Source organism: Citrus sinensis, chromosome 3 (genome assembly GCF_022201045.2).
Source record: "Citrus sinensis cultivar Valencia sweet orange chromosome 3, DVS_A1.0, whole genome shotgun sequence".
NCBI classification, from domain to species: Eukaryota; Viridiplantae; Streptophyta; class Magnoliopsida; order Sapindales; family Rutaceae; genus Citrus; species Citrus sinensis.
The window spans coordinates 766,871-790,134 of record NC_068558.1 but is presented as its reverse complement, the minus strand read 5'-3'; the positions used below and the strand labels follow the sequence as shown (position 1 = coordinate 790,134).

General features: G+C 34.3%; 2 protein-coding genes across 5 annotated transcripts; both read left to right on the top strand.

Moving 5' to 3' along the window:
* The first annotated feature begins 4,381 nt into the window (after positions 1-4,381).
* LOC102626302 (3-oxoacyl-[acyl-carrier-protein] synthase I, chloroplastic-like) lies at positions 4,382-8,181 on the top strand. The gene is made up of 8 exons (XM_006476290.4): positions 4,382-5,017; positions 5,275-5,621; positions 6,224-6,655; positions 6,797-6,970; positions 7,041-7,154; positions 7,246-7,347; positions 7,450-7,516; positions 7,731-8,181. The coding sequence occupies exons 1-8, from the start codon at positions 4,837-4,839 to the stop codon at positions 7,796-7,798; spliced, it is 1,485 nt and encodes a 494-aa protein (XP_006476353.2). The 5' UTR covers positions 4,382-4,836; the 3' UTR covers positions 7,799-8,181.
* An 8,609-nt stretch (positions 8,182-16,790) lies between these two features.
* Positions 16,791-21,306, top strand: LOC102625615 (auxin response factor 9). 4 transcript variants are annotated; one of them, XM_006476289.4, is made up of 15 exons: positions 16,791-17,235; positions 17,329-17,432; positions 17,568-17,663; positions 17,989-18,045; positions 18,163-18,315; positions 18,413-18,497; positions 18,663-18,753; positions 18,846-19,010; positions 19,081-19,206; positions 19,297-19,369; positions 19,450-19,603; positions 19,708-20,315; positions 20,425-20,612; positions 20,716-20,813; positions 20,930-21,306. In XM_006476289.4, exons 1-15 carry the CDS (start codon positions 17,190-17,192, stop codon positions 20,950-20,952), a joined length of 2,067 nt encoding a protein of 688 aa, XP_006476352.2. In that variant the 5' UTR covers positions 16,791-17,189; the 3' UTR covers positions 20,953-21,306. The 4 variants fall into 4 exon arrangements, with proteins under 4 accessions (XP_006476352.2, XP_006476351.2, XP_006476350.2 ...); XM_006476288.4 differs by having other exon boundaries at positions 16,792-17,235; positions 19,093-19,206; positions 20,716-21,306; XM_006476287.4 differs by having other exon boundaries at positions 16,792-17,235; positions 20,716-21,306.
* The last annotated feature ends 1,958 nt before the right edge of the window (positions 21,307-23,264 follow it).

Sequence of the window (23,264 nt, the reverse complement as noted above, 5' to 3'; positions counted from 1 at the left end):
TTCTCGAACTTCCATCAACACTGGGCAGTGGTCAGAACTCACGGTTAAGAGATTCGTTGCTGCATAATCATAAAAGCTATTAACCCAATCTCGACTACATAGGAACCTGTCCAGTCTCTCCTCAACAAGATGGGGGCCAAATCTCCGGTTAGACCAAGTAAAAGGGTAGCCTATGCAACCTAAATCCACCAAATTACAGGCTTGAGCAGCCTCTTTGAAACTAGCCATCATACTCAAATTTCGATCCTTCCCCCCACATTTCTCATTTGGACTTAAAATTTCATTGAAATCGCCGAAGCATAACCACGGGAGATTAGACAAACCTGACAGCCTTCGAAGTAGCGTCCAAGTGTGATGTTTTTGCTGCATTTCTGGGTGTCTGTATATCCCCGTGCATCTCCATTGCTTTCCATTCTCCAGCTGAACTACAGCATCTATGTGGTGATTACTATATGAAGTGATAGTTACAAGGACCTCGGCATTCCAACATAACGCTAGCCCTCCTTTTAAGCCCATCCTATTTACAGCAAAACAATTCTCAATACTTAGCCTTCTACACTCCTCTCTAGTTTGCGCAGCCCGCAACTTAGTTTCACAAAAAAACAAAATCTGAGGTTTGTGCGTTTGGAGAATATTCTTTACTTCTAGGCGCGCCTGGGTATTCCCCAGCCCCCGGACGTTCCAACTTAAAATTTTCATGGCTCCCGGCGGGGCTGCTCCCCAGCCACCGCCGATACATCTTCTTGCATATCTGCTGCATCTTCACTTACCACAACTTCTGGATTTTCCCAAGTTGATGTAGTTTTAGTTGCAGGGGAATATGACTGAGGTTTGTTAGTTAGAGGCTGACTTGAGCTCGTGAGTTTTGATCGTTTCTTTTCCGGGCTTAGATCACCACTCTCGGTTCTAGGCCTTTTAGTCACAATTACCTCAGTTGCATTTTTTTCACCACTTGTTGCATTTCTAGCTTTAGACTTCCACTTCTTTCTTTTGGGCTTCAGAGCGACATCCCTCAGCCCATTTATCTTTTCTTCGTTGTCATTCTCCTTTTGAGCTTGCAGGGGCTTTTTGGTAATCCATTCCACCAGGTTTCCTCTCTCATTTTCAACCTCAGTTTCCTTCCCGCCACTCTTTCCCTCTTTTTTGCACAGAGTTCTAGTTGAGTCCATGATACCAGCTATGTTAGCTTGCACCTTACTGCTTGTCAGCGGCTGCCTCAATTCATCAGTATTGTGCATTGATTGCCCTTCACCTACTTTTGCCACATGTTGGCCTCTCATTTGTTCTACATTGTTGTTTTGTTCAGCATGGGTTGCCCCTGACCCGCTTCCACCATCCGGGTTGGGTTGCAAGTGTTGCAGTTGCTGTTGTTTCAAATTTGAAGGTGAAAGGTCTGGTTTGTTGTGCTCTTTACTCCATGCCCCTTTATCTCTATTAAGCTTTGCTCTCTCAGCTGCGGTTTTGGCCTTCAACCAGCTCCCATATGGCAATTTATCCTTTGGCTGTCCTCGGTACTTAAGGCATTCTCTGTATTGATGTCCTAGGATGCCACAACAAAAGCAGAAATCTGGCAATCTCTCATACACCACTGCCATTGGAATCTTCTTCTTATCTTCTTCTTCAATGAACAAGATTTTTTTAAAGGGATGCGTAACGTTTACCGAAATTCTTAATCGAGCATATAGCCCGATGCACTCCCCATCGTCATCCGTTTCAATCTCCTCAACATCTCCAATCTTCTCTCCGAGTTTTTGGATGGTGCCTTTATGCATACACATAAGGGGCACATTGTGGATTTGTACCCAAAAGGACGCATGTGTGAACTGTTGATCATGAACATCTCCTATGCCCTTCGGTTCTGTCATAACAATCAACGCCCCCGCAAAGTGCCAAGGCCCTCCCGTGAATACTCTTTTTTTTTCCTCTTCTGAGTTGAATTTGAAAATGAAAATGTTGTTTCCTACACTCTCCACCTTGAATTCTTTAATGGTTCTCCACACTTGTTGCAGTGCAGCTCTCAATCCTTCTGTGTTAATTCCTTTATTTAGCACAACTTTACCCACCAAACAATTTGCAACAAGCTTCAATCTTGTTTCTCTCATGCTGCCTAACATCGTAATCTTATCTTTCTCCTCTTCCTGCAAAGTTATAGCACTGCACTTTCGGACGAGTTCCTCTGTATCCATTCTGCAAACTAACTTCTATTGTTTCGAATGTTATCTTTGGAATACCTACCCACTCAACAAGTGAGTGACCGATGAGTCATGGCAACTCATTTTCCTCTCATTCTTAGTACCCCTTTCAGAGAGAAAGAGAGCACTATAGAAAAGAGACGCAATATGATTAGAAAAGGGATTTTACCAGCAAGAGATTGATAAAACAAAACAGTCGTTATGCTTTATAATGGACATGGGCAATAATGCCACCGGCAGACTGGAGAGAGTCGTATCACAGACCGTTAGATGGGGTGTGTGTGTGTGTGTGTCTGTGTCTGGGTTCCGTATTCCTTAATTACTTTCAAAAGTTCCGCTGGCTGCTGCTTGCTGGGGCTTCTTGGCTTGTACGAACGCATTCAACATTTTCATTGCCTCTCAGTGCAATTACTTAGACATGAAACGTACATGAACCATTAAACATGGAAGAAAGAAACATGTTTCAGGTTCCCCGTGGACTGCTGTGAAATGAAAGATCTAGTTGTTTTACGAATGTTTGGTAGACTAGACACCACTATAATTAGTCAAATAAAAGTGATTTATTATCATTTTTAAACAACAACAATTCCATAGCTTAATTTTGACAGCTAAATTGTGTCAAAAAGTTAAAACAAATAGAGCTAGAGCTCAGAGCCAGTCGCCTTTCCTTCACTCTATTTTTAGTATTTATTTACTATTAGAATACTGTTATTTGAACAGTAGCAAGATAGCAGGAAGACAAAAATATAGGTATGGTTCATATTACAGTAATACTACAGGATACAAAATGATAGTATTGTTTATATTACTATACTGTCGTTTTTATCTTCCTACTGTTCAAATAGCATTTTCCTTACCAATATCTTCTAAATTAATTAAACTGCTTAGCGACATTTGTTTGACAATATTGCAATCCACTTCACGTATCTTACACTCCCAAAATCAGAATACATGATCGCTGGTAGCTGCGTGTAATTTGATTAGGGGATCAAGAAACTCGCACAGTTGATGCTTGATTCTTCATTCAGAATTAGGCCCAAAGGAAAATAGTCTATCATTATTCGATGGTAACGGCGATGATTTTATTGCTGGTGTTTGTAACTGAAAGTATTGCTATATATGAGGATGTCGGGTGGCCTGGTTGCTGGTGCAATTCAGCAACAAGTGAACTGCCTTGTGGCAAAGGTTTAGGTAGGGGAAATTCATACTTCTTATTTCTTTTATAAATATTGTGTAATAATAAGAGTGTAGAATTTTAGCTCATCCATCTATATGATTGTATTAGAGAGATTAATTATGTAAAGTTGCTCGCAATGTATGCTCTTGACAGCTTAACCATCTACTTTAAGGTAGGCATTTTGCCTTAATTGAGTTGAAATCGGATAAGAATTTTCCGGACCGATTGTTTTTGGTTCTGTTTGAATTGATTCTAATCTTCTAAAAATGAAGCAAATTGAAAGAAGAAGAACAAACACAAAGAAAACAGTTAAACAGATAAACGAATAAGAAGTTTCAAATTAGGTTTAGCAAATGCAATTCATTCCTTTAAAAGAAAATTGGAGAGGGGAAAAAAAGGTGCTATTGGAGAATTTTGCAAACCCCTATAATTTATTTTTTGTGGCAAAAATGCAATGCTATTAGTAGTATTGGTGATAAAGAGAAATTCTAAAATATATAAAAGATATTGTGTATAAGTAAATGATGTTATAACGTATATGTATTTATTTTAAAAAACTATCATACGAGTGATGAGTATATTAATTTTAATTATACATATCATAAATATATTAATTAGTTATATTTTCTTCATTATATTTTAAAATTTCTTGTGATAAAGACCTATGACCAGTCCAACACCAATGTTTAAAACCATTTGTCTTAACCAAATGGACCAATGTCAGATGGGCCCAGAAAACCGACACGCGTATTTATTTGACCCCAGCCCAAGTCGGCAAGATCCAAATTCATTGGTTGCCATTTCTGATTTACAATAACAAGCCTAATAAACCGAACCAAAATTGCAGGTTTCTAATAGCTTTGTATAATCTGGTACGTTTTCAAAATTTAAATAATTTTGTAAGCAGTTCAAGATTTGAAATTGGGTGACCAATTAGAAAATTATTTGAAAACCTCCCAAACAAACACCAATTTTGGAGGCAGCTAATTTATTTATGAATTGAACCAGTTTTTTGGGACTTTCATTTTCAAATTTAAGTGCGAAAGAGTGCGGGTCGGCCCTGGCCCCAGGTAGCGTGGGGACGCGACATTAACGTCGACGTGCGGTGCCATTGGAAAGGCGAAAAACAGAAACGAAATGGCGGTTACAGAGTGACACGTGGCAAACAGCAGACACGAGGCAATAAACTACCGAAATTTTGGTTGTTGGGGGTAGTTAAGCGGTTAAAACGAAATGAAGAAAAAAGGGGGAGTGCATTGCGTTTATTTTGCTCCCATCGCCAAAATCTGTCCCTTACCAAAATGAACAAAACTTGAACGAAACAAACGAAGTGCTTTCATTGTTAAGTCCTCTTTCACTGCAAACCCAAAGCTCTCACTTTAGTTTTTTCTTCTATATGTATTCAATTACCATAACCTGTTTCAGTTAGACAGAGAGAGACTCGCATTGATTAGAAGAGTTGTGCAAATGGCAAGCTTTGTTAGCACGGCTTCTGCTCTCGGGGTGGTTTTTGGAAACAAACAAGTAAAGAGCAATGGGGCTGCTTCTCTAGCTCAGTACAGTGGGCTTAGGCCAGCGGAGAACTTTCAATTTGCATCAGCTGGCATTACTACTACTATTAAGCAAAGTGGGTTAATTTGTTCTTCAGGTATTACTTATATTTCATTCTTGGTCATTTCAGTTATTGGTTAGAAATATTTGTTGCTAAGGCCAAATGAGGAATATGAAGCTTTATAGCTCAGCTCATACGAATTAAACATAGACTACGTATGTGCGTTTTATGGATGTGAATGTGATCCCAATGTTTTTTAAAGTTTTATGATTCAATAACTTATTTCTTTAGGGGTAGTACTGCGAGTAGCTACTATTCATGTGGTTTTAAATTAGTTTCACATCCGCTCACAGGTCCAAAATGCAGAACCATCAGGGTTATGGCTTCAGCTCCCAAGAGGGAAATAGATCCCAAAAAAAGAATTGTCATTACTGGAATGGGACTTGTATCAGTATTTGGCAGTGACATTGATAAATTTTATAACAAACTTCTAGAGGGAGAGAGCGGAATTAGCCCAATCGACAGATTTGATGCTTCGAGCTTCTCTGTTCGATTTGGGGGCCAGATTCGTGATTTTTCTTCCAAAGGCTACATCGATGGAAAGAATGATCGGCGGCTTGATGATTGCTGGAGGTACTGCTTGGTTGCTGGCAGAAGAGCCCTTGAAGAAGCCAGCCTCAGCCCTCAAGTCCTCGAAAATGTAAGTCAGTCACATTGTCTTAGTAGCAAAATGTGGTGACGAAACGGAAACTTTATTGAGTTTTCTAGTATAAGAAAATAGATTTATGAATAATGATAAGTTTTATTGAAAAGTATGAATGAATAAAATTAGGATTTTGAACTATTTTTATAACAAGCTGAAATAACGCGAATTTATCAAAATAGGTAAATCCAAAATCTAATATGATAATTAAACTATTCTAATCAAAATAAGGAAAGAAAAACAAATGGTATTCAAATCTGAGTTTTTTTTTTTAAAAAAGATAAAAATCCCAGAAGAATTAGGAAAAATAAGAAAGAATTTTAAAGCTAAAAAATGACCAGGAAAGAAACGGAATTTCCAGTTCGATCACGGAGCGGAACAGCTTAGACAGTTGTGGATTTTGTTTGTCTCGTCATAAGCTTCAAAACAATATATTATACGCCGAAAACAGACAACTGTAACCCAAGTTAGAATCTCCAAAAAATACACTGCTCGCAACACGCAACACCCTACATCATGTGGCAGTGGCAGAGGCCCTTTCATTTTTCTAGACTCAGCACTAATCAGAATTAAATTAATTTTTGCATCCATGTGTGCAGATGGACAGAACAAGAATTGGAGTTGTAGTGGGATCAGGCATGGGAGGCCTCACGTCTTTTACCACTGGAGTTGAAGCTCTTATTCAAAAGGGATATAAGAAGATAACTCCATTTTTCATACCGTATTCAATCACCAACATGGGTTCAGCATTGTTAGCCATAGACACCGGTTTGATGGGACCAAATTATTCTATTTCAACAGCTTGTGCAACTGCTAATTATTGCTTTTACGCTGCTGCAAATCACATCAGAAGAGGTGAAGCAGATATCATGGTCGCTGGTGGGACTGAGGCTGCTATTATACCTACTGGGGTTGGTGGGTTTATTGCTTGTCGAGCTCTGTCCCAAAGGAATGAATACCCCAAAAGAGCTTCGAGACCTTGGGACAAAGATCGCGATGGCTTTGTCATGGGAGAGGGCTGTGGCATACTGGTTAGTAATTATAAATAATAATTATAATTAAAAAAATCCTGTCTGTTTTCTGCAGGATATATACATACTTTGATTGGTCGTCCTTATTTTTTCTTGACATTTTTTGTTTGTACTAACTTTGCTCTTTGTGAAACTGAACAGGTTATGGAGAGCTTGGAGCATGCAATGAAAAGAGGAGCTAACATAATTGCCGAGTATCTGGGAGGTGCGGTAACCTGTGATGCTCATCACATGACAGATCCAAGGTCAGATGGCCTCGGAGTTTCATCTTGCATAGCCAAGAGTTTAGAAGATGCAGGAGTTTCCCCTGAAGAGGTTAGATAAATCTTAAAAAATTTCATTTGAATGACCTCTAGATTAATGTAAAACTTCAATTTGTATACAGGTTAACTACGTGAATGCTCATGCAACATCCACATTAGCAGGGGATTTGGCTGAGGTTAATGCAATTAAGAAGGTCTTTAAGGACACATCTGAAATGAAGATGAATGGAACTAAGGTGAGATACATAAATATCCCATTAATCATATATATCACGATCTTAAATGAGAGCTAATGCAATCCCCTATGTTTCTTATTTCATGTTTCAGTCAATGATTGGACATGGGCTTGGGGCAGCTGGCGGATTGGAAGCTATAACAACCATAAAAGCAATCACCACTGGCTGGTTGCATCCAACCCTTAACCAAGATGTACTGTTTCTCAGCCCTTAAGACTTTTCTCCATTTCATCTAAAGAGCCGACAATATTTTTTTCTAATACATTTTGTGGACATATGTTACTTTTCCTGGCAGAACTTGGAGCCTGAGGTTACAATCGACACCGTTCCAAATGTGAAGAAACAGCATCACGTTAACGTTGGTACGTGTTTCGGTTCTTGGCTTCGCATAAAATATTTTTAGAATCTTTGAATATATATTACTATACTCGTTGATTACTAATTCGACCTAGCTATACTACACAAACAAACTTGTCAGACAGTTAAGTGTACTTTAGCTGTACGCCTTCTAGAACTGGAATAATTATATATCTTATTTTAACTAATGGTTTGTTTTTTAATTTCTTGTTTATGCAGCTATCTCAAATTCATTTGGCTTTGGTGGTCACAACTCTGTGGTGGTTTTTGCTCCCTTCTCACCATAAATAAACTGTGGGCCAAAGAATTTCTCTATTTCAACCATTCCTTAACAGAAAATTAATCATTGATTTGAGGCCTTAATTAACATTGCTTAAAAGCATGGGACGCATAAAGTGATGAAGAAATCATTAATGCTCTGACGAGTGATGAAGTCACAGTAGCTTCTTTTGCCAATTCATTCAATCCATCACCATGCTCGAGTGAGGGCACATTCTCTGTTGTTTCGATTTGAATAAATAACATTCATGTAACTTCCCCTATGTTGTTCTTGTTTCGCTTGTATTCTAATTTCTCAGCCTAGAATAAATTATTTGTGCTAATTTATGGATGGTAAGATAAACAAGTATAAAGAATGCCGGCATCAATAAAATTACAACATTGATCATGACCTAAATCTTGTCACTGTGCTAATGATGATTGTTAAATAAGAGAGGAAGAGAGATACCTTGCATTATTATGAGGTCTTAGATTTCAGGATGCCAACCTTACCTTTGCCACTAGCCAAACAAATATATTCTTTGAAGAATCACTGTAAACTGTTTTATTTATTTATTCATTTTTTTTTTCTCTCTGGGTGGATTACTGTGGTTCCCTCGAGGTTCCATTCGTAGATGGTGTTGTCATTAGATTAAATTAATCAAGCTTTTCGCCGACATTAAAGTAATTAACTAAACCCACTTGCTTTAGAGTTGATAATTAACTGTCTAATTTTCCTGAATGACTTTGACAGATCACATGGGTAGCTTGATGTTGACATTCTGAACTTAACAAGTTTCTCTATTTATCCTCTGAATCTCCGCTGGTTGAGTTTTATTAAATAATAATGGGTATAGATTAGGCCATCATTAGGCAAAATTGCTTTTCCAAACCTCTTAGGGCCCTTGGAGGAAAGCAATAATGAGCTTATGGCAAAGGAAACAAATAATTTTTTTTTCATTAATTGTGGGAATATGCTTCTTAAAGATCCTTGAACTAGTCTTCAAACTTATTTTGACATTACTATGAAATGATGTTTTCCCTTCTAACATTCAGCCCTTTGTTTGAGTATCTTGAACCCTTCATTTCATATTTTTCTATTTATATGTCTCTGTTAATTATGGATTTACAAGAACACAGTTTTTATAATTTAAGTAAAAGACAGAACAGGCTGGGCAAAATGTGGGTAGTTAAGCTATGAGATTACTAAACAATTAGTCTCAGTTTCCCCAAAAATGTTAAGAAAATTATCATAATTAATTAAGATGGTTCAACAACTGATTATGTTTAATCCTCCACATTGTTGGTAGGTGAGCTAACATTAATCTCCATGGCCTCGTCTGATGTATAAGCATCATTATGTTGAAGGCAATGGCATTTTTCTTTTTTATGACATGACACTTGATACCATTTTTAACATCACAGGAAATAAATTTCGAAATCGTTTTTGGCAATTCCAATTTTTTTTTTGAAAATGAAATCCGAGATGGGTTCTAAGGACGACGACAACAACAACAACAACGCAATCGAGAATCATCTTCTGAATCAATGTCACAAAAGGTTTATGGAGATTAGTTAATTAATTAATCATCCATTGTGAATCAGGTACCCCATTGACCTAATTGAAGCACTAAATTCATCGCTAATAGGGTTTTGAATGACCAATCAGATAAAAGTAACATGGATTTTGACTTTTGCAAGTGCTAAGGCTACTCAGTTTGACGAATCTCTTCATGTTTACATGACCCGCTGATTATAATTATTTTACATGTTGCCGTTGGGACAGGTAAATGAAGATGGCTCTTGGCTTTTGCATTCTTGTTTGATTATCACTCTTTTAAAAGATTGACATCTCCATTAAAATGAGAAATGTGTATTGGATACAGACCTTCAAACGAATAACTTTTTTAACTGTATAATTGAGCTTCTAATTAGACTACCTAAAATTCGGTACTTTTCACAATGAAGACAAGAGAATGACGTATTAAGAGGCCCCCCCACCCAAAAAAAATGTCGTTTCTCTGATGGTAAGGGTAATGATCAGGTCGAACGACTGGGATTAACTTGAAAGGAGAGAACAAAAAAAGTCAAAAGAAAGTCAAAGCAAAACAACAGAAGGGGACCAAAATCCCACTCAGCCTTGAGCCTACCCTCGCGTATTAGTTTAAACTTACGAAAGGCTTACATGGCAACAATTGAAGGACAAATTCCACGCGGAAAGCTTTAAATCATATAAAAAGCCCACGAATATGATTGTCTTCACATGGGCACCAAGTTGCATGCTTTTAATCTTTGGAAAAGATATCCAACTAAACTTAAAAGTATTACCTTAATTGGATTTTTTTATGGTAGCCTTCATTAAGCAAAGCTAATGAACTGTCAAACTTGTGGGTTCATTTTAAATCCAATAATTTTTTTAATTTGTGCAGGCTGAGGGCAGCCAAGGAACACCAGCCAAATTGGTCTCCACATGGGGGTGTGATTACAATATTAATTCTAAACCCGCGCTTTGTCACTCACGCATACACACAAACACTTTGAGCGCAATTCTTTTAATAAGAGAATTGCTGTTGTCTTTATTCTATGCTATATAGTATATAGTGACGACGGTAAAAGAAGCGTCCCTTATTTGAGGGCCCTGTGGGGGAATCAGCGGCATGTTCCTTTCCAACACTGTTCACTGGATCATGGGCGGCCATGACATCATCAGTATCATCCGTTTAAGATTAAGGCTGGTTAATTTCGGCGTCTTTCAATTCATTTGAACTTGGTAATCAAACTGAACCCAAATAAAATTGTCAACAAAAAAATTCAGAAATTAATCATGGCCTCTTAAATCAGTTCTACTATATTTTACTTATTGTAATCTAATGATTGCAAACTGTATTATTTTTTCACTCTTAACTAAACAATGCAACTCTGTTTATTTATTGTCCCTTTTACATAATAACTAGATAAATCCAAATTATTTTTACTTAATAAAACTTTAGTTGCTAAAATAAACATAACAAAAATAGGCGCTTAAAATCGACTTCTAAGAAAAAAAAAAATCAAAATCTGACAAACTTTTTAAAAATTGAAAAAATTCTAACACTTTTTGAGGTACTAAACAATATAATACGGCAAACAATTGGATATTTATTTTGTTTCTGTCATCGAAAACTTCAAAATAAAATATTATATACTAAAATTTGGTATTATTTATCTCGTTTAATTCTAATTGAAAGATGTCTTACGTCATAATGTAAAATTAAATTTGAAAGATAAAACGATCATTTTTAAAAAAAAAGAATATCTCAAAAATAAAACGATCATTTTTCTAATAAAAAATCAATTTTAAAGACAAAATGATTATTTTCCTAAAAATTTTTAACTCTAGTTACAAGTAAGTGATTGATTAATCTTTTTTTCCGTTTTCTGAAATATATATATATATATACACATATAAACGCCACCGTTCTAAGATAAACGTGAGCCAAGAATAGTAACTTCTCAGTTGAAGCAAGGGTCACCAAATTAACAAACGTTTTTCATCAATTATCAAACAATAAAGTTGATGTTTAAGAAATGTAACCATGCCGCTCAATTATGCACAGGACGCACATACGAAACACAAACATAAACTATGATTGGGTTTGTCCTTACTCTTTGTCCATTATGCTCTCTAATTTAAGTAAAGTGCTAATAAAGTTTTTAACACCCAAACTAAGTAGTAAGTAGGATAGGATGCTTATCCACAGGCTTAAAAGAAGGCAGGCTGACATGCTGTCATGCTGATGCGGACTCGACAACCTTTCATTGCCCTGAGACCCGCTTTCAAATTGATACAAAAATTAAGTGCTAATAAAGTTTATTTGTGGTTTTCTAATGGATTGTCACAACTATTACTACGTGCATGAACAATTTTTTTCTTCTTATTACCGAGTACTGACTTCAAAAGTGTACGTGTGTATATGAAAAACGTATATTGCTGTGACCTTACATTATCATAAAGGTCTAGAATATGACTATGGAACAAAACCCAATACGAAACCCAACGTAAATTTAGAATGATTTGACGAGAAAATGGAGTTTGTTGTTGGCAACTTCAAATCAAACATATCACTGTGTGTTTGATTGAAGATAGACGGCGTAATTTATGTATCATTATAAAATAAATTTACTATCTTCAAAATATCACTTAATTTATTGTAAACGTTAATTTATCTTCACTTACTATTTAAAATATAATGGTAAATATGGATAAGTTGATAAAATAAAATAAAAACTCTTCTTAACAATAATTAGGGATAAATTAAAATTTATAATAATTTGAGAGTATTTTAAAGATGGTCAATTTTTTAGGGAATGAATAAAAATTAACCCTAAATTAAACATGTAGTGATATTTCTAGCCGTGAGTTTTGAAAACCTAGTCCATTCTCATCAAATTATTACAAGAAATTTACATTATTTTTTGAAATTTCAAATAAATAAGAAATTTAGGGAATTAATCAATTAAATTCATCTTCATTTTTTTGTGATTATTTTTTATTGTATTTGATGACTTAGGTGGCGTTTGTTTTTTTTTTATTATCTAAAATCCGAATTCTAAATAGAGTTGAATGTTTGAATCTGAATGGTATGTTCATTTTTTTTCTCTGAATCGCTAAAAATAAATATTAAGTTGTTTGTTGTTTTAACTTACAAAATATGAAAACTAATATTTTTACATTTATACTCTTACAAATTATAAATGTTAAATAAATAATAAATGTCTTAAAGATTATAAATAAGATAATATATTATCATAATATAAATCATATTCAATTGAATGCAACTCATTAATATTATACATTATATATGTTAATCAATTTTATTATAGTTCATGTTGTTTTTATATGAAAAATATTCATAAAAAATTATGGAGATAAATAATGTTAATTTGAAGAAAATAAAAAGATAAAATAATAATAGTCTACCACTATATATTATCACAAGTTATATAGAGATGAGTAATAATGCTAATTATTAAATTTTATTTAGGTGAGAATGAAAATTAATTAATTAAATAGGGATATTTTGGAGAATATCTTTTATTGATATCATTAGACTTTTTAGATTAAGCAAAAATCTAAAAAAAAAAAATTAGCTTAATGACTTAGTAGTAGTTGAAAATTTTCATTAAGTTGAAAAAATAAACAGACTTAATGACTTAACTGATTAAAATTAAGTCAATTAAGTTATTAAGTTAAAAAAAACGCCCCTAAGGTTACTTTGACATAAACCTTTAATATGATTATTTTACCATCATAGGGTAAAGTACCAAAATACCCAAAATTTTACCTTAACTTCAATAATTTTTTAAATACAAAATTTATTGTTTCTAAACGAAGCATAAGTACTATTTTATTAGTACGATTATTGATATTCAAGTAAACTATCAAATTTTAATATTTATGACATATGGGCCATTGAAGATTTTAAATTTTATTTAAAACATAAACTAAGTGCCTAATCTATTAGTTATAATAATAAATGTTTCTTGGAGGTAATTTGGTCATTTTATATTATAAGGATAAAATAGTTAGATAAAACTTCCTTTTTGAAAAGAGATTTAACTTATCTTAGAGCAACCTTAAATGGTCAAAATTTGATAAAAGGCCTAAGTTAGAAAAAAAAATTGCAAAAATGATTTAATTAATTACTTATTCAAACTTATTCTCAATTTATAACTTTGTACAATAATGTAAATTATTGTCAACATTTTATGTGGTGGGTGGGTATACAAAGATAGTGGGTAAAAATATCCCCACTCAAATTAAATAAGTGATCAAGAAGAGTTGATTTTGGATAACTACTTATGAAATGATAATTTACAAAATACTCTCCAAATATTGTAAACCTCAACTTACCCTCCATTTTTGCAAAGAAGTAAAAAAATTTCATCAATCCACTTATTTTTTCTTAACTTTTGAATACAAATAAAAATAATTTAAAATTTACAATATATTAAGGCTATTTTGACGATTGTCATCTTCCATCTTCCTCTTAATTGTCCTTTCAAGAAGAAGGTAAAGTTGTCTTAAATGATTTATATGAGGAAACTAGTTATTTCTTCATCTCTTTCTTTTACATGGTTTATCCTTTACATGCTTCTCCAGTATAAATGTGAAATATTTTATGATATAAACCTTCTATTATTCTAAGAAACAAACTAATTTTTTTACATTGTATTATCTCTAACTCTTAAAAAGAAAATTTTGATAAAAAGAAAAAAAAAAGAGCCATTTGTAAAGCTCATGACATGGTAACGCATAAAATGAAAAGATAACACATTTTAAAAATTTATATCAACTTCTATGTAAAATATGAAGTGATACGACACCGTTTATGATTGTTTTATAATTTTTATTAATCACATGACCATTTTAATTACATTGTACAATTTCTCTTTAAAGACATGAGTAAAATAAGATGATGGCGAGCATAGGCCACGTGGACCTTAAGCAAACAACGTGTATGCTCCATTTGGCAACTTACATAAGTTATTCACAAAAATCAGGTCAAAAGTTCAAGATCCCACATGTTCCTCGTGTCAAGTGGACCCCACCTCAATGGCATACCTAAAGGCTAAAGCTGGCAAAGCAGTCGCCAAGTCCTGCTGGGATCAAATTTAAACTGACCCAAAGTACATTTAATTTAATAATTATGTGAAATTATTAAAATTTAAAATTGACACGTAAAATAAATGGGTGATCCGACCCATCATTTAATAATTACATAATTATGTCCCTTAATATGGTATAATTTAATAACTCATTTAATATTTATTTTATATAATTTGTATAAAAAATATATATCTATTTGACATAAATTACACCTTGTAATATATCTAAATAATATTATGTATGGATATTATAAAATACACATATTTACTAAAATATTATATATTTGTACTATTGAGTTTTAAGTCTATCTAGAATTTTAGAAAATCAAGTATCATATAAATGTTTATGCTTCATTAAGAAAATGAATAATGTCTAAATTTTAGTTTTGATGACAAAAACATAAATAAATATTACTTAATCGTTTAATTATCACGTCCTTAATCAAATAAGTAGTTAAGAAATTGAACTCTAACCCAATATAAAAAAAAAATATGTTGATTCAAATAAAACTCATTTAATAATTGTGTCAATTTCATAATTTAAACATTTATTTGTGTCATGTTTGTGATAGATAGATAAATGTTATCAAATATTATCAACTCTAGGCGTACTCAATTGTTTCTGTTGCAAGAGAAGATCACTGGGACATTTGGTTTCCAACCAATTTTCCCTTTTAATTTCAATTTATTCGAATTGATAAAACTATTCATTGATTTTATTGGGTTAACCCGAGCCAACCCTGTTGCCTGCTTCGAAGCAGACAATTAAACAGACGGCAATGAACGGTAACGTTTAAAATCGATATAACTTTAGCCATTACCCTTAACCACACGCATCCAAATACACCTCACCATAACCAACAAGACATTAATTTTTTTAAAAAAATGAATTTGGGTGATAATTAACATTTAGATCTCCAATTTCAGACAACATTCCGAAAAGCTTGCAATATTTTCCATTCATAACCTAAAACACTTTTAGGCTACATTTGTAATACAGGATTAGATTGAGTTAGATTGAATTATATATAATATTATCTTTTATTTGGTACAATATTAGACATGATTATGTTAATTTAATTTAATAAAACTAAATAACTATTTAAATATATAGTATTTTTAAATTATATCAATAATTATTGACTCTAATATTTAATATTTAGTACTAATATAAAGAAATAGTTGATTATTTTTATGTTTGCTATTCAATTACTAGTTTAAATAAATTAATGAATACAATTTTGATATTCTATATAAAATAAACTCATAGGTTAAAAAAATTATGAAATTAACTTCTATATTTAATTTTTATTAAAATATTAGGTTAAATGAAAAACATGAGAGTGATAAAGATGACACAAATTATTCATTTAATTTTTTTCCACCTAAATTGATATAAATATAAGGACTAATAATCTCAATTGTTTTGGACTAAATTTTAGTCTATCCTATTAGTCCATGACAACCAAGCATACCTTAGATTAGACTATTTTATAAATCCCAAAATCTAATCCAATCCTACAATTTATCCAAGCTCCCAAACATAACCTTAAGGTAAATGAATTCATGGGAATAAATATGGGTAATAGATATCTATTACTATCCAAATTTAAAAAATTATTATGTCTGTCATATAAGAGTTATTTAGGAAGTTTTCTTTAGTTATTTTTTAAATGTTCATAGTAGTTTATGTATTTAGAATAACTATAAAACCCCCTCTAAAACTAACTCAGTTTCTTGTGTAAAGAAAATGACATATTTAATACCTTATTTGAAAACATTCGAATTTAAGGACTTTTGTTCATTTAATTATAAAATTATATAAATATTTTATATTTACATAATTAAAACACAAATAATTTGTATATTAAATTAATTTGTATACTAAATTATGTGATATTTAATTATTATTTTTTACTAACACTAAGAAATTAAGATATTTATAATTAATAATAAAATTAACTAACACAATATAAATTAGAGTGAATTAATACCTTAATTGAAAAACAAACAATGTAGAACTATAAGTATCATTTCATTATCTTATATATTTTTTATGTTTCAATTCTGAAGGCTCACTTCATAGAACAAATAGATACAAGACCCACACACCTAAAAAAAAAAAAAAAAGTAAATTATGTCTTATACGTGATAGTACCAAATTTCAGGGACCCATATTTTTTTTAAAAAATTTAACCCAAAAAGATTTATTTATTTTTTTAAATAAAAGGAACCCTACATTACGCCGTTAGTAAACGTCAAGCCCCACTGAAATGAAAGTAAACCATCCATTTAACCGCTACTTCCGGTTAAATCCCAACTACGGTTAGTTAGGTTGAGCTTACAACACAAAAAACAATACAGTGAAAAAGCAGACAAAAGCAACAAAGTCGCGTAATATAAGACGCGCGCAAATCGGTTTTTGCTGGATTCTCTGTAACGGCGTTTTCGTGGATTCTCCATAAGTTTTTAGAAAGAGAAGGGAGGCGGTTTTGCTGGAGCTTTGCAACTAGAAGGCGGTTTTGTAACGGCTTTTAGTGGTTTTCAGTTACAGTTTTGAGATCTCGCGATCGTTACGGATTGAAGAGAGAGTTCGTGTCAGGACTCAAGTGCGTGTTCAGGAATCGAGAAAGTCTTTGAGAGTTTATAAAATTGTATTAACTGCTCGTTATTAATCATAATTATTACTGGAGTGATTAGGAGTATATAACGAGCTAAATTTAGCTACACAGAGGGAGATTGGTTTTTTTGACTTTCGCCTTATTTCATATTATGGCAAATCGGCTCGGGTCGTTGTCGCAGCCGAGTAGTAATTCAGGTGAAAACAGAAATGTATATGACCGTTGATTTTGACCCTAATTTTCATTTCCCGGGAAAATTTGGTAACAGTTTTCTATTTGTTTTCTCACAGACGACTTGTACAGAGAGCTATGGAAGGCTTGTGCTGGTCCACTAGTCGACGTGCCGAAGCAAGGACAGAGGGTCTATTATTTTCCTCAAGGCCATATGGAACAAGTGAGTTCTTTCTTTTCATTTTTTTTATATATTTTTTATTTTAGATTGATAATGAAGTATAAAGTTTATTTTTTAACGTGTTTGGTTTAATTTTGCTGAGAATTTGAAATATTGCTATTTTTGGGTGGCGTGTAGTTAGAGGCATCTACGAATCAAGAACTGAATCAGAGGATTCCGTTGTTTCGTCTTCCGTCGAAGATTCTATGTCGTGTTGTTAACATTCATCTCATGGTACTTCCAAGTTCATTCGTTTTAGAAAAGGCAAAAAAAAAAAAAAAAATGGTTCCTTCTTTTGTTTGATTTTCTGTTTGGTTTATGGGAAAAGGAGGAAGAAATACTGTAAGGATTATTTTTATTTTCTGTTTGGTTTATGGGAAAAGGAGGAAGAAATACTGTAAGGATTATTTTTAGTTATGATATTTCTGCTATTTAGTTATTTGTTGTTTTATTGGGGTTTTACTGCTTTTGGTTTTCTCAATAACCTGACAGCCCAACAAATTGAACTGTCAGATGGTTTGATTTGAGTAAAACTGATGTTGATTTCGTCTACTTGTAGGCAGAACAAGAAACTGATGAGGTTTATGCCCAGATTACTTTGCTGCCAGAACCAAGTGTAGGAACTAAATGAGTTGCTTTCTAATTTTACTATCTTACAATACATATATACTCTTGTTTTGCTTCTCAGTTTCTGATTTTTATTTTCTTTTTTATCTTGCTAAAAACAATACAGCAAAATGAGCCTACAACTCCTGATCCATGCCCTGCTGATTCTCCAAGACCAAAAGTTCACTCATTCTCTAAGGTTTTAACTGCCTCTGATACAAGCACCCATGGAGGGTTTTCTGTTCTTCGAAAGCATGCTACTGAATGCCTTCCTCCTCTGGTAGGGAACTCTTTTTTCTTAATGAAGTTGCTGAAATTTTATCTTATTGATCTCAACATATCCATTTAGTTGATTTCCATTCATGGATTTTCTTCAGGACATGAATCAGTCAACCCCAACTCAGGAATTGGTTGCCAAAGATCTTCATGGATATGAGTGGCGATTTAAGCATATTTTCAGAGGTAATAACTTTTGCGTTCTTGCAATGTTGTGCTTTGTAATGCCAACTTGGTTTATTTATATTTTGGAAAAAATGAGAGGATTTTTTTCTCAGATTTTTAGAGTCAAACAAATTCATGTAGGATCAAACCCACTCAAGTTCCATCTATCTATCATTGAATGAACAGGTCAACCCAGGAGGCACCTGCTTACAACAGGGTGGAGTACGTTTGTCACTTCAAAGAGATTAGTTGCTGGGGATACCTTTGTGTTCTTGAGGTATATATTTTGTCCTTTGATCTATATCTCCTTTTATTTTTTCTTTTTATTAATTGATGTTCCAATTCTGATATAGACTATGAGTTACCCAGGGGCGAGAACGGGGAGTTACATGTGGGAGTAAGGTGTCTTGCTCGTCAACAGAGCAGCATGCCATCATCTGTGATTTCAAGTCAGAGCATGCACCTAGGAGTGCTTGCAACTGCATCTCATGCTGTTGCTACCCAAACTATGTTTGTAGTCTATTACAAGCCAAGGTATTAAATTTTAACTGTCTGCATATTGAACTTGAAATTGCTGTTGAAATATCTACTGAATATGTTTCAGTATTATCACCAGGACAAGTCAGTTCATCATCAGCTTAAACAAATATTTAGAGGCTGTTAATAACAAATTTGCGGTTGGCATGAGATACAAGATGAGATTTGAAGGGGAGGACTCTCCTGACAGAAGGTGATAAAACTCCTTTGTAAACTTATTTCAAACTTGTTTTTTGTTTAGACTGTACAATAAATATTTGCTTAAAATATTTTGTGTGATTAGGTTTTCAGGCACAGTTGTTGGAGTGGAAGACTTCTCTCCTCACTGGAAAGATTCAAAATGGCGATCACTGAAAGTAACTTCTTAGATCTTCACAGTTTTGTTACCTACTATTTTAACAACTGAGAAATTAATTTGTTTGTATTTCCTCCCTAGGTTCAATGGGATGAGCCTGCATCCATAACAAGACCTGATAGGGTCTCACCATGGGAAATAGAACCCTTTGTTGCTTCAGCTACACCTAATCTTGTTCAACCAGTTTTGGCGAAGAACAAAAGACCTCGACTGCCTATGGAAGTTCCACCTCTTGGTATGAGAAAATAGACATTTCTCTTTCTCCGTCCTCTGTAGTATTTATTTATTTTATAGCTGGATGTTGTTGTTATGGTTAAATTTCTTTCTCTCTGGATCTAGATTTGCCTTCAGCTGCATCAGCTCCTTGGAGTGCTAGATTGGCTCAGTCCCATAATTTAACGCAACTGAGTGTTACTGCTGAAGACAAAAGAATTGATAATCATGTTGCATGGCATCACAAGCATAGTGATTTTAGCAGCAATAGCAACTTTATGTCAAGGACTCAGTCTGATGGGGAGTGGCTTACTTCTCCCCGTGTCAAATTTTCCCAACAATTGTTTCAGGAGGCAATAGATGATAATAAGAATATCTCTGCATGGCCAGCTCACTCTGGCCATTCAACTCCACACCCATCAAAACCAAACAATGACACACTGCTTGAACAAGTTGAAACAGGGAGGAAAACGGAGACAGGTACCAGTTGCCGGTTATTTGGTATCGAGCTCATAAATCATGCTACGAGCTCTGCTCCGTCAGAGAAGGTACCTGTATCCAGTTTAACTACAGAAGGGCACATAATCAGCACCATTTCAGCAGCTGCTGATTCTGATGGAAAATCTGACATTGCAAAGGAATTTAAAGAAAAGAAACAAGAACAGGTGCAGGTATCACCAAAAGAGAGTCAGAGCAAGCAAAGTTGTTTGACATCTAACAGAAGCCGCACCAAGGTACTAAAATATTCATTTTTTGGGCATTAAAGCCATCTATTTAAGATTTTATGCAGTCTTTAGTAGTGTTTTAACAAACTTTTCTATTTTGATGTTAAAATGCCCATAGGTTCAAATGCAAGGGGTCGCTGTAGGTCGGGCACTGGACCTTACTACGCTGGTAGGGTATGATCATCTTATAGATGAGCTGGAGGAGATGTTTGACATTAAAGGACAGCTTCACACTCGGACTAAATGGGAAATCGTTTATACTGATGATGAAGGGGATATGATGCTTGTGGGCGATGATCCATGGCAGTAAGTATTCTTTGCTGCTGTCTACTAAAAAGTTAGGACAGTTCGTGTCCAAACCTTTTAGACTCTTATTGATGTCTTTGTTTTCAATTTTATAATGGTGCAGCGAATTCTGTAACATGGTGAAAAGAATTTTCATATGTTCGAGCCAAGATGTGAAGAAGATGAGTCCTGGAAGCAAACTTCCTATGTTCTCCATTGAAGGTGAAGATATTTTACTAAGCTCGGATTCAGCTGAAAAATGAGACATGGGACGCCTTTGTCTTTCCTTTTTTGTTCTTCTCAGTTTTTGTTGTTGTTGTTGTTTTTGGTGGGAGTAGGCTTTGGTTTATTTTTGGGCTAAGGATTGGAGGACGTGCAAAAGTGGAGTGGGAGGGAGGACATGGTAGCATGCTAATCTCAATAGTTCGTTTTTTAGAGCTGACTATTGAAGAAGAGACTGTAAGAAAATTTTAACTGGGTTGAAGGACCAAATGGTCGTGATGCCATTAGTTGGGAGGGACTTAGATAAATGGTAGGTCTAGAAATATGTGAATATTGTGGTTGGCGTGGGAAATGGGGTGATGGCGCAGCGCGGTCTTTGTTTCTTGTGCTTGTAATTTGTAAATAAATATATTTGTGCTTTGGCAGTGCAATGTTAATGTTGCTGCATCTGCTTGAAGATGAAGGATTTAAGTTAATAATTGGTTTCAATTTATCTTCTCATTGTGCTTTTTTCTTGAAAATTTTAGAAGAATATTTCGATGGTAAACTTCTTGACAAAATAGCATCTGCATAAAAGATTTATCAAAGAAAAAAATTGATAGAGGGAGGGCCACCAAAAGTGTGGGAACCGACGCATTTGCAGTCAATCGATAAAATCTTCAAATTTGACCGACGGTTGCCAACTGATTGCGTTACTTGGAAAATCCTCAATTTATTATTATTATTATTTTGGTCCTAAACTAATATTCATTTTAAGTAGTCTCTTGCTCGCGACAATTGGACACAAGATGCTTGCGCAGACTTGTGTCTTCAAGGCTCTAGCCCTTGAAAACAGGACTCATTCATTCAGATTTGTTGTTCTGATAGGGACCTGGAAGAACAAAATTCGGAATATGCTTCCAATAAAATGATCGTTATGGACCACAAAGGGTATATTAGAAAATTTATGCATTTGACTACTTTCCAACTTTGAATGATAAAAAAGATGGGGGGGAAAAAAATCTCCATCTTCCTTACAAACATTAACCACTTACAAGCACTTTTAGAACGAAATACCCCTAATATTAAAACAAATAAAGCATTCCCTACTCGTTCTATCGCCCGACAACACCTCCCATCGCCCAACTACGCCCACATTGAGTTCTATCACTTCCGGCATTGGTAGCAGCCTAAATTCCGGCAAGATCCTTCGTTTTTGGTTGCGACTTCGCGTGAGCTACAGCCTTAATTTTCAACAACCTTTGACTTAGGTCTTGTACCATTTCCTTTTTTTTCCATTATTTTAGATTAAATATTGTGTAAATTGCTTGGTTCCTTAATCAATGATGATAGTGTTACAATCTTTGTGCAGTTGGATGTGGCTCTTGCATGCAACTCTTGTGGGGTTTGGTTGCTATTTACTGAGTCAAGGTCCACTTACTGAGTCAAATAACGGCTTTGTAGTTCTTTATTTTATTCATGTTCTTGATTTCTTTTGATTTTCTAGATTAGATAATGGCCCTTATTTTATGGATTTTGTTATCTCAATTTTGAATATAACGACTAGTGAAATGAATAAAGGTCTGAAGAATTATTTTGAAGAAGCCAGTGTTTGTGGGGAGGAGCTGGATCCTCGAAGTGCCAACAAAATTTCCTTAGTTTACTTCAATCTACTTTAATTTTAATCACCTTTAGAGTTTTAACAACTTTGATATCAGAGACGGGCATGGAAAAACTTCAGCAAAGACATGAAAAGTTAGAAAAGACGTTGGATTCTATGGCCAATGGTCAAAAGGAGTTAGTTAGTATGCTACTTAGTGGAAATGTTTGATTGATCGAGTGTTCAAAGAGTGGGCAAAGGCCGGCGGACACCCAAGAAATGGGTGAAAATTCTTCTCCTTTTCGGAATGGTGGGCGGCATGGCAACCGCAACCATTCTCAGTGGGTTTTTTTTCCCCAAAATACCTAGCTTGATCTTCCCAGGTACGACGACAGTGAAAACTCTTTTTTTTTTTTTTTACAAAAAGTGCAGTAGCTCAATTGTTCCACCTAAGGAAATGACCGACAGAGCTCAAACGTAAGAAGATGGCTTCAGAAGATTTGGCAGAAAGAAGTACGAACGAAAAGTCTTTGTTTTCGTTGCAATGAAAAATGCCGGCATAGGCATGTGTGTAAAACACTCTTCATGATGAGACGTAGAAATGGAGATTGAAAAATCAGACGGAGGAGCAAAAGAACAATATCCTCCAGTAATTTCACTCCACGCATGATTTAGCTGGTACTACAGCTGCAAAGACCATGAGGCTATATGAAAGTTTATATTACCAACCAGTGGTAGTTCTTATCGATTCCGATAGCACACACAATTTTATTAGCAACCAAACTTCAGATAGAATTGGCTAGAAACCAAATCAGGAATCAGGATGGGAAGTTGGAGGTGATGGTGGCTTCTGGAGAGAAGTTGGTGATCTA

What these genes read in the sequence shown, in the direction of transcription:
- LOC102626302 (XM_006476290.4), top strand. Translation starts at nt 4,837, where the DNA reads ATGGCAAGCTTTGTTAGCACGGCTTCTGCTCTCGGGGTGGTTTTTGGA. An exon ending in CAGGAGTTTCCCCTGAAGAG is followed by an intron (nt 6,971 to 7,040) that starts GTTAGATAAATC and finishes ATTTGTATACAG; the next exon opens with GTTAACTACGTGAATGCTCA. An exon ending in TGAAGATGAATGGAACTAAG is followed by an intron (nt 7,155 to 7,245) that starts GTGAGATACATA and finishes TTCATGTTTCAG; the next exon opens with TCAATGATTGGACATGGGCT.
- LOC102625615 (XM_006476287.4), top strand. Translation starts at nt 17,190, where the DNA reads ATGGCAAATCGGCTCGGGTCGTTGTCGCAGCCGAGTAGTAATTCAG. An exon ending in GCAGCCGAGTAGTAATTCAG is followed by an intron (nt 17,236 to 17,328) that starts GTGAAAACAGAA and finishes GTTTTCTCACAG; the next exon opens with ACGACTTGTACAGAGAGCTA. An exon ending in GATACCTTTGTGTTCTTGAG is followed by an intron (nt 18,754 to 18,845) that starts GTATATATTTTG and finishes TGAGTTACCCAG; the next exon opens with GGGCGAGAACGGGGAGTTAC.